Source organism: Elephantulus edwardii, unplaced genomic scaffold, assembly GCF_000299155.1.
Source record: "Elephantulus edwardii isolate Elephantulus edwardi_28Jun2011 unplaced genomic scaffold, EleEdw1.0 scaffold00014, whole genome shotgun sequence".
Lineage (NCBI taxonomy): Eukaryota > Metazoa > Chordata > Mammalia > Macroscelidea > Macroscelididae > Elephantulus > Elephantulus edwardii.
Window position 1 is genome coordinate 27,691,211 of NW_006399764.1, and position 15,918 is coordinate 27,707,128.

The 15,918-nt window shown below is 45.8% G+C and overlaps 1 protein-coding gene across 1 annotated transcript in view; it reads left to right on the top strand.

Moving 5' to 3' along the window:
* Window positions 1-15,918, top strand: part of GLIS3 (GLIS family zinc finger 3) — a 503,376-nt gene that overhangs the window by 154,639 nt on the left and 332,819 nt on the right. The window contains exon 2 of the mRNA XM_006881316.1: window positions 6,483-6,690. Coding sequence (XP_006881378.1) covers window positions 6,483-6,690 — 208 coding nt within the window. The remainder of the gene's footprint in view (window positions 1-6,482; window positions 6,691-15,918) is intronic.

Sequence of the window (15,918 nt, forward strand, 5' to 3'; positions counted from 1 at the left end):
GGATGGATGGATGGATGGATGATCAGTTGCCACTGAGTTGACATTGACTCATGGTGACACCATGTGTGTCAGAGTAAAATTGTGCTCTGTTTCCAGTGACTGATTTTTTAGGAAGCAGATCTCCAGGCTTTTCTTGTGAGGTACTGCTGGGTGGGTTCATGCTGGTTCAGGTTTCACCTCTCCATTAGTTTAGAGGGATCATAGATAAACATTTCTGAAGGATGCAGCCTCAGCAGGGATGCATGTTACTCAGTCAGTTCTTAGACTTCACCAGAGCCCTCTTTAACTGATGTGGACATTAACTAAAACCATGACCTCACTCAGAGGGCTCATCATTCAGAGCCCCTGACATCCAGAGTGCTCACACTTCCCACTGGCACACTGAGACGTGGGTCACAGGACACGTGGTCTCAGAATCCCATTTACGAGAAATCTTTAATTGAGCAGTAAGCACATTTTCCACAAAACATTGTGTCATCTCTAAAAATAAGTGATATTTCAAAGCGAACCCCCGCACACAAGGAACTGGCACATCTGGCGCTTAGAGAAATCACACCGTTTGTTGTCAGGGAACAACAAGCCAAGGCACAGTCTAGCTTGGCCAATTGAAAACTTTTTCTTCTATCTGTGATGACACCTGTTTTTTCCCCTTTCTTTTTTTCTTTTTAAATTGGCTTCAGGCTGAAAGCAAAAAGAACATTGGCAATAGTAGGAAATGAAATAGCATCATTTTCATTTCTTACTTTATGCAAGGGATTCTAAAGGACAGTTTACTTCTGTAAAGAAAGTGGGAAAGAAAACCCTGGCAGGTGGGTACCAGTAGTAACATTAGTAATAGTAGAGCAGCTAGTGGTTGCTGTGTACCTACTGTGTGCCTGCTTCCATTTGTAGGACCAAACATGCCATCTTTGAGAAGATTCTCAAAGCTGTGCCGCAGAGATCACAGGTGCCCAAGGGGTGTGGCATTCCTCTTCAGATGTGAGCGCAGTGGTATCTATCAGAAGTGCCTTAGTCTTTTGAGAGTTGCTTTTACAAGAAGTCACCAGTGAGCAGGGGCTTTAAGGAACAGATCTCCAGTTGTGGAGGCCAGCCCCCTGCCTGCTGAGCTCTAGGGGAGGGAGTTCTTGGATCTCTTTAAGCTTCTGGTCTTTGTTGTTAGGTGCCCTTGGGGGGGCTCATTTACATAGAAACCCTGCCTGGTCCTCGACTGTCTTCACGTCTGTTGCCGTGTTTGAGCCCATTACTGTGGCTGCCGTGTGAGCCCATCTCCAGGAGGGTCTTCTAGTAATGACCAGCAATTCTTGACATTTCGGGACTTGGAAGTTCCGTCTCCCTCAGTTGTTACACTTCTTATCCTTCTAAAACACCACTCAGAAGATACTAAATTTAGAATCTCTCACACCCCACCACAAGGAATCATGGTGGCATGATGGGTAACGTACTGGGCTGCTTAACAAAAGACCAGTGGTTTGAATTTACCAGCTGCCTTGTGGTAGAAAGATGGTCATTTCTTCCTGCAAAGATTTACAGCCTCAGAAACTGATCAACTGTCACTATGAGTCTCAAAGGCAGTGGGCTTAAACATGAAATCCAGCGTGACTTGATTAACATAACAAAAGAAAGCTGTGTTTCCAAAGGGAGCCCTCATCACAGGTATGGGGGTCACAAGTCGGTGTGTGACAGAAGATACTGCACACCTGTGGATCTGAGGAGATGACTGTTGGCAGTCTGTTTGGGAGAAGAGATGAGAGGCTGGATATACCAGAGGGGCAGGATTAGAGTTTATTACAGCAGGGTGAAAAGTAATGAGGATATTTGGTTCCAGGCTAGAGAATTACAGAGGCAGCCTTGGCCAGTGCCAGCTTGTGGCGCAGGGAGACAATTTATATTACTGCCCCTGGTCACTTTATTGTCCCACATACCCTGGTGATCGGCACTGTCAAGAGCATCAAAAGATCAACTGAATTAGACTTGTCTTTAAAAAAACCAACACTGTTTCAGTAAAGAAAATGAGGAGTTCAGTGGAAATAATTTATCAATATTTGATATTTGCCTGAGGGGCTCTGGTGCTACAGTGCTTCACATGTTGTACTGTTTACTGTAAGGTTAATGGTTCAAAACCACCAGCTGACCCAAGGGAGAAACGTGGACATTGTCCCCCTATAAGAGATTTGCAGCCCTGGAATCCCAACAGAGGGTCCATGAGTTGGTATCCACTTGATGGTAGAACAGAGCAAGGGAACACGGCATGGTTCAAAATTGGGAAGGGCGTACGCCAGGGATGCATCCTATCTCCATACCTTTTCAACCTATATGCAGAACAGATTATCCGGGAGGCTGGGCTCTATGAGGAGAAAGGTGGGGTCAAGCTTGGTGGATGATTTATCAACAACCTGCGTTATGCGGATGACACAACCGTGCTTGCTGAAACTGAAGAGGACCTGAAGCGCCTGCTGCAGAGTGTCAAGGACTGCAGCCTACAATATGGATTGAGGCTCAATGTCAAGAAGACAAAGATTCTCACCACTGGACCAATTGGCAGCATCAGGATGGATGGTGAAGAGATTGAGATTGCACACAGCTTTAGTTTGCTTGGCTCTGTAGTCAACAGTCTTGGCACCAGCAGCCAGGAAATTAAAAGGCGCATTGCCATGGGAAAGTCTGCTGTTAGGGACCTCTCCAAAGTACTGAAGAGCAATGGTGTCTCTTTGGAGACTAATGGTCTTCCCAATCACTTGTTATGCATCAGAAATTTGGACTATGACCAAGGAGGATAGAAGGAGAATTGATGCCTTTGAGCTGTGGTGCTGGAGAAGAGTATTGAGAATACCATGGACTGCTAAGAAAACAAACAGATTTGTCCTGGAAGGGGTTAAACCGGGTGGCTCCTTGGAGGCAAGGATTCTGAGGCTCTGTCTAACATACTTTGGACATGTTGTGAGGAGAGACCGGTCCTTGGAGAGGGACATCATGCTTGGGAGGGTGGAGGGACAGCGCAGGAGAGGAAGGCCCTCTATGAGATGGATTGATTCAGTGACTGGGATAATTGGGATGGGAGTGTCAGAGACGGTGTGATTGGCACAGGACAGAGTGGAGTTTAGGGCTGTTGTACATAGGGTCGCTATGAGTCGCAAGCTACTCGACGGCACATAACAACAACAAAACAAGAACAACAACAACAACAACAATAAACTACTGCGGTATGTGGAACAACAGTGAACTGTCTCCTCTTATGAGATACAGCCTCCGAAAACTGGCTGGGAGGTTAGCTTTGAGGCGCTTCTGATTTGAAAACAATGAGTGTGAGATACACACACATAATACAAACCATTGAGCATTGTAGCATTTTTCACACGTACAGTCACTGACTTCATTTACTCACCATGTTGTACAACCATCACCGTGATTCATCTCTGAAATTCTAACAGTCATATGGAGAACTCAAAACCAGAAACAGAACCCACTGGACTTGAGTTGGTTCCCACTCAGGATCCTCCACTGGGTTTCAAGACTGTAAACTGTGGGGATAGAGTCTGTCTGTCTTCATCCCTCAAAGCAGCTGGTGGCTTCCAGCAGCCAGACTGTGGTTAGCAACCCCGTATGCTCCTTAATAGAAGCTCATTGCACCCTAAATCATAACCCCACCCCAGTTCCTCACCTTGGTAATCATTACTACACTTCGATCTCCAGGTGTTCTGTGCCATCTGTGCCATCTGAGTGGGCTCCTACAGTGCCCGTCCTTTCAGGCCTGTTTTGCTCCGCGTGGTGTTTTCAAGGTTTGTTCTTGTCAGGGAGCGGAGCAGGGTGGGAGCTGTCTTCGTGGTTGAATGATATTTCATTGTATGGCTACACCTTGTTTTGTTCCATCCATCTGTTGATGAATATCTAGTTTGTTCCCAGCTTTTGACTGTTCTGAATAGCACTGCCGTGAACTTGGTGTTCGCATGCATTCATTGTCAGCTTCACTGGGCAGATTTTATTGTTTGCTGTGGACGAGGCTGGAGACTAGATGCTGAGGAAAAAGAGGCTCAGATGAGAATACTGTTCACAAGATGAAGGGAGTACGTATGTGTGAGAGAGACAGAGAGAGAGAGAGAGAGACAGAGAGACAGAGAGAGGCAGAGAAGTGATTTAACTCATCAAATAGGTCTAAGGGTGTTACAGGGGCTGGTGGGGCAAAAGAAGAATTGAGTAGATCTTCCAGCAGGCAGTAGTACCTACCTGGGTGTTGCAGGTGGTTAACGTGCTCACTTGTTAACCAAAACTTTAGAGGTTCACGTCTACCCACAAACACTAGGGGAGAAGCCCTGGGATCTACTCCTGTGAAATCAGCCCTTAACAACAGTGTGGAGGGCATTTCTGCTGCCTGATAACATGGGAGTCTTCATGAGTTGGAATTGGCTGCACAACACCTGGAGTGAATCCGGTATACAGTGGAGGAGAGGATCATGGGTCCTGGGAGAGGTGACCCTTGAATAGGCAGGAGGTGGCCTTTGAATTGATGCCTGAGAGGTGTGTAGGTTCTCACCGCCTGGACGCTGCATTCCAAGAGAAACGCATGACCGAGGCAAGAGTTAAAGAACCTTTCTGTGCTCTTGTGCTGGATTTCAGTGGTTCTAAGAGATGTGTGTTTCTGTGTCTGAACTTCTCCATAATCTGGACTCCATGCACTTGTTTAATCAGCAGCGTGTGCTCTTCCCAGTACAGAAAATAGAGAACACCGTGCGGTCGATGGCATCATGGGCTTGGTTGGCTCCTCAGGTAGCATGCTTCAGTATGACCATGCTTTAGAGGTTCATATTAATATCAGAAGGAAACAAGTGAAATGACCGAGTTCCTTAAACAACTACCTGATGCTCCTTAAATGATTACCTGACATTAAATTTGACAGAATACTTAGCAGTGGCTATTATTTTCAATAACAATGACTTCTGGAGATGAAACGGGAGAGAGTGCCGGTGTCTTATGTATTGGAGTCCTGGTGATGCAGTGATTAAGCACCTACCTGTTATAATCAAGAAGTTAGAGTTGGAGTTGATGGTGGAAAATGTCCCAAAAAAAAGCCAAACCTCCCTGTGTCCACACTTAGGTCAACAGATGCCCAGTAAACACAGCCAGGTGGGACCAATGTCTGCTCTGTTGTTAAACCTTCTTGTGACCTTGGACAAGTCAGTTGCCACTTTGATTTTGGTTTCTAGGACTGGAGGTAGAGGCTGAACTTGATCAGGGTCCCTGCTGTGTGACCGCTAGCTAGTGTTTGGAGTTGTGATTTCACTGGTGTGAGGCTGATGATGACATTTATGCCTTGTTTATCCTTGGGTTCTGTAGGCACCTGTGTTAAAAAAGTTGGCAAGAAGTCAAGTTTTGATTCTTGATTTAGTTTTTGAGAAATAAAAAACAGAACAGAAAATGTACTCTCTGGGACTAAGGACATTCGTAGTAATGTTGTTCTATCTACTTTGATCCCACGTATTTCAGTGAGATAGATGGGGAATTTAGTGAAGAAATTTCACAGCCTAACTTGTTACCACTCGAGTGTATAGTTATTTTCACTGATTACAAATGGCCTCAAAGTTGAGAAGTTATAGAGACCTGACCAGGTAGTTTACAAAAGGAAATGTTTGAAAAAGGACATCCCTATAGAAAAAAATGTACAGTGATAAGACCATAATTATGGTTTTTATAAATGGGTCATAACTGTGTTTCTCTCCCAGTCTTCCTTTTTACTTTTCTAGGATGACACGGATGCTTGTGGGTTTCTTTCTTTCAAAAAAATCCCCTTTTGAGTATGTCCCAGATTTTACTACATTAGAAAATTGTTACTCATGAAAATGAAAAATCTCTGTTAATTTAATTACTGTCCTGCTTTTTCGAATGAGTGTTTTGTTTAGAGCCTTCTCTCATTTTTTAAAGAAGAATTGCATTTGTGTTTATTGTATTGGAAATACACATGCATTCCTGTATTGGTGTGAAGAGGCAAAATCAGGGCTGGAGAGACACAGCCAGACTAGATCCTTCTAGAGAGATTATTATTATATTTTTTTTAAACCACTTTGGCAATGAAATAAACCAACTACACAGGTGTGTGGTGTTTTTGTTTTTTTTTCAGTAATGGAAGCTCTCCTTGCTGGGTGACTAGCTATTCTAGGAAAAATTTGAGTTGGTATAAGAAGTTCCCTCTACTTCTTACTGTAATCATATAGATAAGATTAGAAACTATGATTTTTATGATGCCTGGGTTCTTCCACAGAGATGTAGGAAATAGAGGCACTACCTGGCACGAGTGGTGAGGACGCGAGGGTTTCTGGTGTCACATTATGGCCTTTTCATTGGCAGTAGAAACTCTGGGGTGTCAGCAGGACCAGGGGTGATGTTGCAAGGACTGCCTCTGAGATGGGTCTGGATGCAGGTGTGGACATGTGTGTGTTGACTGATTTCTGATGGAAGGGTCATGGACGCTAACCTGATTCATTTGTTTTTAGGGGCTCTTGGCTTTGGGTCCCAGTGCAAGTCCATTGGAAAAAGCAGCTGCAGCAACCTAGTGGTCACCAGCAGCCCCATCATGGTCCAGCGACTGGGACCCATTTCACCTCCAGCGAGCCAGGCCTCTCCAGTGTGCAGCCCGCTCAGTGCTAGCTTACAGAGGGCAGTGACTGCCGCCAGCCTGAATTTACCTCCTTCAGATACCAGGTCTCAGTTATGTTTTTCTTTTCTTCTTTATGGTATAATCCCCTCACCCCATAAGTGACTGTTTTATTTTCCTATATATTAACACTACACTACACCACACACACACACACACACACACACACACCCTCTTTTAATCAAAGTTTTTAGGAAGCTATGTTTGAAAACCAGCTCTGTGCTTTGCAGCCGTCTTCATTTGGAAGTTTGACCTCCTGACTGTTGCCCTGTGGTGTGAGTCTGTGAGTGTTCAGTTGACACTTAGTTGCACTGTGGTCCAGGAGATACAGATACTCGGAGTGTGTCTCTTAGACCCCCTAGGCTCCTAGTGTATAATTTGTAGAATGTCCAGGCTGCTTCTTAGTCAGTACTTACTGACTGCTTCACTGGGGTCTCTGAGTGGTACAGATAGTTAACATGTTGGCCTCTAACCACAGGTGGGAGGCTTGAGTCTTCCCATAGGCACCTCAGAAGAATGACCTGGTGACCTGCTGGAAAAATCAGCCATCGAGCACCTCCCAGAGCGCGGTTCTCTGACAGACTTGCAGTCACTCTCAGTTGAGGTTGACATATCAGTGACTGGTTTCAGTTACTGTCTACATTGGTCAGGAGGTTGGGGACACACTACTCCAGGAAAGTCTGCAGTCAGGGACTTCTCCAGATTTCTGAGGAGCAAAGATGTCACTTTGAGGACTGTGGTGTAACTAATTCAGTCATGGTCTTTTTACTTGGTTGCAGTGCATCTGAGAGCTAGACAGTGAATAGAGATGATAAAAAATAGTTGATACTTTTGAGCTGTAGGTGGTGGAGAAGAAAGAGTACCGAACATCCCATGGACTGTGAAAAGAACAAACAGATATGGCTTGGAGAAAGTGCAGCCACCGTGCTGCTTGGATGCAAAGATGGTGAAAGTTCATCTCGCATATTTTGAGCATGTTGCCAGGAGAGTCTGTTCCTTAGAGAGGGACATTATGTTTGGAGAGGTGGAGGGTTGGCAAAAAAAAAGAAAGGAAGACCCTCACTAGATAGATTGCTGAAGTGATTGCCACAATGGGCTCAAAGATGTCAGACGTGTGAAAGTGCACAGGATATGACCAGGTTCAGATCTGTTGTTCATTGAATCGCCTTGACTCACAGTCCACTCAGCAGCCCTGAACAGCGACATCCCCACATCATCCAGTAGTTGAAGATCAGGAGACAGAAGACCATGTAGGGTAATCACTACTCTCGAGACTTCACAGTGCCTCTGGGAAGACGCTTTCAGGTCTGTGTTGCATAACAGTTCCTGACACAGCCTGACCGGGCACTAGGACAGGTGGGGATGAGACTGTTCCTGTTGTGGACTATCCAGCTGGCTCTGACTCTTGGTGGCCTTGTATGTCAGGGCAGAACCTCCACGTAGGGCTTGGTCATTTGTCATCTTTACAGAAGCACGCCACCAAATACTTCCTTCTTGGAGCCGCCGGTAGGTTTAAACCACAAATGCATGGTCGTCACCACCAGGTAGGTGGATGCCATGCTGCTGGGCATCTGTCTTTCTGGGAGGAGTTTGAATGGAATAGAGAAGTCACCCCCTCAGACCAATTTTCCTCTCAGGGTTGGTGTTAGAGGTGTCATGAAGCCAAAATACTGCCAGGTTATGTGATGCCTACTTTCATATTTGAAATGCATTACTTCATTTTCCAGATTTTGCCAGAAACACAAGCTAGAGATTTTTCTTTGGTTCTCTGGTTTCTGGAGCCCTGGTAGTACAGTGGTTAAGCACTCAGTCACTCACTGAAAGGTTGTTGGTTTGAACCCACCAGCGGGTCTGTACGAACAGGACTTGACTGTTGACCTCTGTAAGTCACATGACACCCTGTGGGCAGTTGTCCTCTGTCCTGTGGGGTCTTGTGAGTCACGACCACCTTGACACGCTGCTTCTGGGTCTTTGATCTTCAGCGGGAACGTGACCTGTGAGAACATCTGCCCCAATTCATTTGGAACTGGAGTAGCACTGAGGGCTTGCATTTCTGGAATCTCATTTCTAGACTCTTCTTTCTTGTTCTCTTCCTGCTTCTCCATTTCTTATCTTTCTGCGCTGTCCTGACTGTCCTGCCAGCTGCTAGATGAGACTGAGAAACTGTAGCTCTGGGGTTTTTTTTAATACCAGGTGGAAACTTGTTTTCTACCGAGACTTTATGATGGGAAGCAGCTGTCATTTTCCCATTGATGATTATGCCCGGAGGGACTCGTCCTGCAGTGTGGCATGTGAATGAGCTTTGCTGTGGGATAGGCGCCTCTGGGAAGCCTGGCTTCCTGTCTGTGGCAAGTCCAGCCCATGCCTTCAAGGCAGAGGCATAATTAATAGAGAAGCCGGCAGAGACCTGGCACACTCAGCCCAGCTCCCTCCCTCTCCCTGACGTGGTCCCTTTCATGGACTTGTCCAGGGAAGGGTCATTATCTCTGGATTTCCTGGCAGATTCGATTCCTTTGCATAATTTCATATTCTTAAAAGACAACAGCTTCAGGACGCGTTGACAGGCATTGTGACTGTGCCCTCCTCCAGTCTTTCTGTGGAGTAGTTCACTTGGGTTTGTTTTTTTCCTTCTCTCCAAGATGAGTGAAGAAATAGGAGTTGGGAAATGGCTTGGGGAAGTCTGGAACTTTCTTTGGGCCATTTGGATAGGTGGTCGTTTCCTGTGGCCTTGAAATTTGTCTATATGTTCCCCAAAAGAGACAGGATAAGAGGCTCAATTTGGAGGCTCACTGCCAGCCCGAGAGAAGGGGAGAAAGAGTGTCTACTGAGGGCAGGGAGTGGGCATTGGGGCGGGAGAGGGGCCTCACTCTTTCCTTTGAGGTGGTTGTTCTGTGCAAAGGCTTCTTCTCACGGGGAAATGATTGTCTTCATGCACGAGTCTGTTTTAAAATTATCCTGATTATTTATGTAATTCTTAGTCATTTTGTGAAATATGTTCTTGGGTGGTGTAGATGGGTAAGGATTCTACTTTTAGGTTTAAAAGCTAGAAATTAAAACTTATTCAGAGGCTTCTCAATAGTCTTCATCCGAAAGGTTTCCTAGAGCCATTTAAAAACCCTGTGGATGAGTGCCAGTGGGGTCACCATGAGGCAGGATTGACTTGGCCTCAAAATTGTGGAAAATAAGGAAAGATCCCCCCAAACCCAAACCACTGGTGTCAAGTTCATTCCAGCTCATAGCCCCCCTTTATCAGGGTTCTGAAAGACTGCCCATCTTTTTCCCATGGAGTACCCAGTGGTTTTGAACCACCAGACTTTTCAGTTAACGGCTAGATTTATAGCTCACAGTGTGATGGGGCCTCCTTGCAAGACACCGGCAGTGATTAGAAGCCGTGTTGAATCCTGTCAGCGGGTGACAAAAACTTTGGGTAGATTTTAATCTTCGTCCTTATCCTCATAGATCAAAACATGCTTTTATTTGTACCCAGACATAATTATATGTAGTTTCATAATCTACTTTTTCAGTTCACATTCTGTAAACACTTTCTCAGGTAATAAAATCTTTTTAGGCATCAGATATGGAGCTCTGGTGGCACAGTGTTTAAACAGTGGCTGCTAATCCAAAGATCTGCCGTTCAGACCCACCAGCTGCTCTGTGGGCAAGGTGCCCCCTCCTCTCCAGGGCCCGGACGGGTTGGAGCGGCCTTGACGGTAGTGGGTGCTGGTGTGGGTAGTGCCTCAAATAATGGTTTGTTGCCGCCCAAGATTCTATCTGATCAACAAAGACATACAAATATAACAACATATAATAAAATAATAATAATTAGAAGAATATTCTGTACTACTTATATAAAGAAAACCATTTTAAATCAGTCTCTCGTCATTGGGCCCTTCAGTGTTTCAATATTATAAATAGTACTTTTCAGCATCAGCTTTATAACTTTGCCAGTTTTTCGTTCATCTCTGGTTTTGCCTTTGTTTGGGAGATTGCCTGTGTTTTCCAAGTTGGCACATCCAGTGTTGGAATTGAACCTGATGCTTCAATGTCATCATCTCAGGACTCAGAGAGTGAGCAAGTTCTGGTATCACCAGTGCCCTAACCTTTGTCATAAAGGAGCTCTGAGGGCCTAGTGGTAAGAAGCTGCGCTGTAGTCCTGAAGGCGCACGGTTTGAATCCACCATCTGCACCATGGGAGAAGGATGGGCATTCTCCTTCCGTGCGAATTACTGCCTCCGAAAACCCACTGGAGGGTCAGGTATCGGTTGGTTCTGACTCAGCTGTAACTCAGCAACAACAACAGCAACCTTTGTCCACAGTTTCTGGTCTTCATATGGGCATCATTTTTTCGTTTATTTCCTTTCCTTCCAGTCACACAGTCCCCGAGTTAAATGCCTACGTAGACAGATCTTGGTCAGCCTTTACCCACCTCAGCTCACAGCATCCCTCCATCGGGTGGGGGCTGTGATACTTACAGGAAGCACTTCCCACCTTCTCCCTTGGAGCTGCTGTTGGATTCCAACCAGCAGTCTGTGGGTTAGCAGCCCAGTGTGCACAGCACTAAGCCAGCAGCGCTTCTTACAACTCAGCTCATTGCCATCGAGTAGGAACCGACTCTTACCTGACACTCCAGACAGTTTCTGAGGCTGTAAATTGCGTGGAAATAAATTACTCCTCTCTCTCCTAGGGAGACACTGGTGGATTTGAACTGAGGGAGGAGTGTGAGCTCGGTCTTCGCAGGGCAACAACCTTTGGACTGGGCCCCAAGAGCTATAGGCAGAGCTCTTTGCTGTTACATAAATTGCCCTCACTGTGAGAGGTTGAACCCGGCCCCTATGCGTAATAGACAGTTCATCGCTCATAGAAAAACCTTCACTTCTTGCATGTGCCATTTATAAACCACTGAAAAGTCTTCCTGCCTTTACCGGCTCGAGCCCCGAATGCTGAGGAGCTGGTTTGGGCTCACAGCGGCCCTGCAGGACAGAGTAGACCTGCCCCCCAGGGTTTCCGAGGCTGTAAATCATTAATGGAGCTGCCAGCCTCACGTTCCTCCTGTGGAATGGCTGGTTGGTGCAAACTCCTTTCTTGCACTACAACAGTCAGGCTAAATAAAAACCATACGCATCTGTATAGACTCACCTACAGATTCCATGTAAAGACACGGGATTGGCTCTCGCTCAGAACTCTGGGACTGTTTGTACTTACAGATTAGCCCAGCACTAAAATAACACCTCCAGCATCAGAGGAACATATGGGAAGGGAGATGTTTTCAGTACGTGAATCAAAGTAGGGCTCTTTTCCCGCGGGGCTGGTGGGCTCAGCAGCAGGGGTCACAGACAGAGGCCTTGGGCGCCTCTGGAGCATGGAGCTGCAGAAAGAGGTGAGAAAGTTTGCACTGCAAACTTGGAGCTGCTCACACCAGGGCTCTTGACCAGCAGAGCGTGGGGACCACACGTACGCGTGACGTGGGATAACCAGCAGTGTGTGCAATCCAGTGAGGCCAAAATCATGTCGTTTGTAGGTAGCCCCAGAGGGACTCTGGTCTTTGTAGTGTCAACAAGGAATTTAATAAAACTAGTGGCTGTTGGGTTGTTGTTAGGTGCTGTCAAGTTGAATATGACCCAGAGTGACCCTAGGAACACAGATCTATCCGAGCCCTTTCCTGCCCTGGACCATCCTCCTTGCCTCATGACACACGGAAGCCCTGGCTGAGGTCACTGTATCAGTCCATCTGGTTGAGAGTCTTCCTCTCTTTTGCTGACCCGCTCCCTTTCCAAGCATGATGTCCTTCTCCAAGGAGTAGCCGCTCCTAGTAACATGTCAGAAGTAGGAGAAATGACGCTTTGTCATCTTTGCCTCTAGGGTCAACGCTAGTTGCACTTTGCCCAAGACACGTCTGTCTGTTGCTTTTGGCAGTCTGTGGGATATTCAGTACTCTTGTCCAGAACCACAACCCAAAGGCATTTTTTTAAAATTTGTTTTACTTCATAGACTATTTTGAGTGAGGTACTGTATAGGGATAGTGTCAATGGTGTTTTGTTCACTTTCTTAATCAGCACTTTTTAATTTATTACGTATCTAAAGAGCCGTGGTGGCACAGTTAGCTTAGGTGCTTGGCTGTGAATTGGAAGATTGGGGATTTGAACCTTCCACTTGGTCTGTGGGAGAAAGATGAGGCAGTCTGCTTCTGCAAAGAAGATTCACAACCCAGGAGGTTTGGTGGTCACTTCTCTGTCCTATAGGGTTGCTGGAAGTTGGAAGTGACTTGACTGCAGTGGTTTTATTTTAATTTCTTTTTATTCAGTTTCTTGCACAGTGGTGGGTGCTGAACAGGTGGGGGGAAATCCTTTTTTGTGAAGAGTTTTGAATTTTACTGAGGAAGAAGTTTCCTCAAGCTGGCTGCTCTAAAGACTGAGTGCAAACAGTGTGCAGGGTCTTCGGATGGTCAGATAGTTAACACGCTTGGCTGCCAACCATATGGTGGGAGGTTCAAGTTCACCCGTAGGCACGTTTGGAAGAAAGGCTTGGTGATTGGATATGGGAAAGTCTGTCACGGAAGATGCCGTCGAGCAAGTTTCTGCACTGATCAGGAGGTTGCTGTGTCATTGGTTTGACGGTAGCTGAATTTAGGAGTCGCTGGAGAAAAAGGAGAAGCCTCTTTCAACCACAAAACAAGTGAATACATCGCCTTAACCAAATAATAGCATTTCCACAGCAAACTATGCACAGGCAGATAAAAATGAGATTTGATTTTCGTGTGTGTGTGGAGAAAATACTAGAAGTGGTTACTCGTTCTGAAATGCTTCTACATGACAGCGGCCAGGCAAACACAACACCCACAAGTAGCGTCCGCTCAGATCCCAGGTGTGGTAAAGCGCAGGTTCTTTGTTTCCAGAACATTCTCAGGCTCAGTGGGGAAGAAGTTTGGCTTTTGTGCTAATGGTTAGGGGTTGGGAGCCTCTTGTTTAAAACAGTTTTCTATATCACACACAAATACATTTTATTCCCTAGATGTCCTGGGTTCAGTCCCAAGCCACTGCAGTAATGCTGTTGTTATAATCAAGTGAGTCACACAGACTTTTCTGGTGCCTCCGTGCACATGATAGGTGTCTGCCCTCCACTGCACTCTGAAGCATGTAACAGCACAATGAAAAAGTTTACAATATTATGAGAACGGCAAAATAGGACACAGAGACAAGAAGGGAGTGCATGCTGTTGGACGAATGACACTGACAGCCTTGCCCAGCACAGACCTTCAGTTTGTAAAATATATGCTGTCTGGCCAGCGTGGTAAAGCCAAGTGGAATAGAATGAGGCCAGCCCTCAGAGGTTAGAGCTACTGATGAGCTTGAATGGGAAAGTCTGTCTGGAGAGGGGACCCCAGGGACTTCAGTCACCAAGGATCTCAAGCTGGGCTTTGAAAGTTGCCCTGTTACTTCCCACATGCTGGAGAACATTGCAAGTGCACCCAGGGCCAGCAATAAGATGCAAAAGGACTTTATGTTGAATACGAGACTGTGTGCCAGGAAGTTTAGTACATGTGTCAGGGGTACCTGGACACACATCCCTGCCCTGTGGGTCCCTCCTCTCCTAGGGACGTCCAGTTAGTCACAGCTTTGCCATCTTATCTGGGACGTTCAGAACCGAGCTGCTCTCTTTCTCTAACAGTTCACGCTTAACAGCAAACTGCCGTCCTTAGTTGCTTTTCATAAAAAGGAGTCAGAGGAATAGGCTGAGCGTCTGTCTTCCTCCCTCAGAGTCCTTGACAGGTTCCTCAGCATTTGGAGAGAGAGAGCACATGCTGCTTTAAAAAAAAAAGTCTAGGGACACATGCTTTTTTAAAAAAATATTCTTTTTATTTTATTACATGCTTTTATTTGTTTAGTGTTAATTGATTTTTGGTCAGAAGATGATGTCATAGACCAGGTGAGGTAAACTTTGTGTTCCTGGTGGATTCTGAGTCAGGCAGCAGCCTCTTTGTAATACCTTCTTTCCAATTATTTTCAAAGTAATTTTGTCAGAGTGAAGTGAAATTAATTTTAAAGTGACCAGTGCTATATTATAAACTATTTTTGCTTTCATATAACATATTGAGACATGAAAGTGAGAATTTTTGTTGTGATTTGAGCAAAAGTTTAAAGAGTGGGTTTTCCACTCAACTATTCATTCACTTTTTGTTTTAGGATGTTAATTACAATCCCAGCATTGTAACAGCGTTCTTCCCACTTCTTCTGTGTGAGTCTCCTTTCCACGTATCCTTTTGTTCTCCCCTTCTTGCCTTCTGAGCTTTGTCCCTGCGAAGATTACCGTCTTTTTGATCTTGTGTGGTTAATTGTTCTCAAGACTAAGTGCTTCTCTAGTATTACTGATTACCTCACAGATCTGTTTATTCTTGGAATGAAAGTTGGGCCATAGATATAAGTCTGATTTCATCTCAAAGGGTGACTAGAGAGAGGTATCTCTGGGGTTGTGTGTGTACAAGTGAGAATCTCAAGGGTAGGATAAACAGGAGAGAATTGTTGCAGATGTTTGTGAGGTCGGTCGGTCTGTCTATCTGTGTCTGTCTGTCTGTCTGTCTGTCTATCCATCTATCCATCCATCCACCCACCCAACCAGCCATCCATCCACCCACCCATCCACACATGGTCTGAGCATGAAGCAGACAGAGCTTGTCCCTTTTAGAGGCAAAGCACATTGGAAGCCTGAGATGGGGAGTGCTCGTAAACCCCTTGAGTTCAGTTGGAGAGTTTAGTCGTGACTCTGGCTTCAGTCCATTTCTCCCTCCCTTCCATGTGAGTCACATGTCTGTTGAGTCAGCACGCTGCATGTGGAGAGCAGGCCTGTGCCGCGTGTCTGTCCAGACCGTGGTCCACATATCTGTCCAGGTCGTGGTCTTCCAGAAGCAGATCACTAGGCCTTTCTTCAGAGGCACCTCTAGGTGGATCCGAACCACCAAACTTTGGGTTAGTAATCAAGTACTTAATTGATTGCACCACCAGGAGCTCATTATTGCAATGTCCAAACCCAGACCCACTGCCATCGAGTAGGTTCTGGCCATAGCTGTCCTCTACTGAGCTTCCAAGACTTCCCACCTTTCTTCTGCCGTGAGGCGATGGATTTGAACTATCTTTCCACCCTTTATTTCCTGGGATGATGTGATAGCGATGTATGGCTACTTACAGTGCTGAAGGACTAGGACACAAGGATTGGTGAACATGAGAATCAAAGGGAAGAAGCAGGAAGGGCATGGTTTTATCTTAGGGATTTAATGCCCTAAA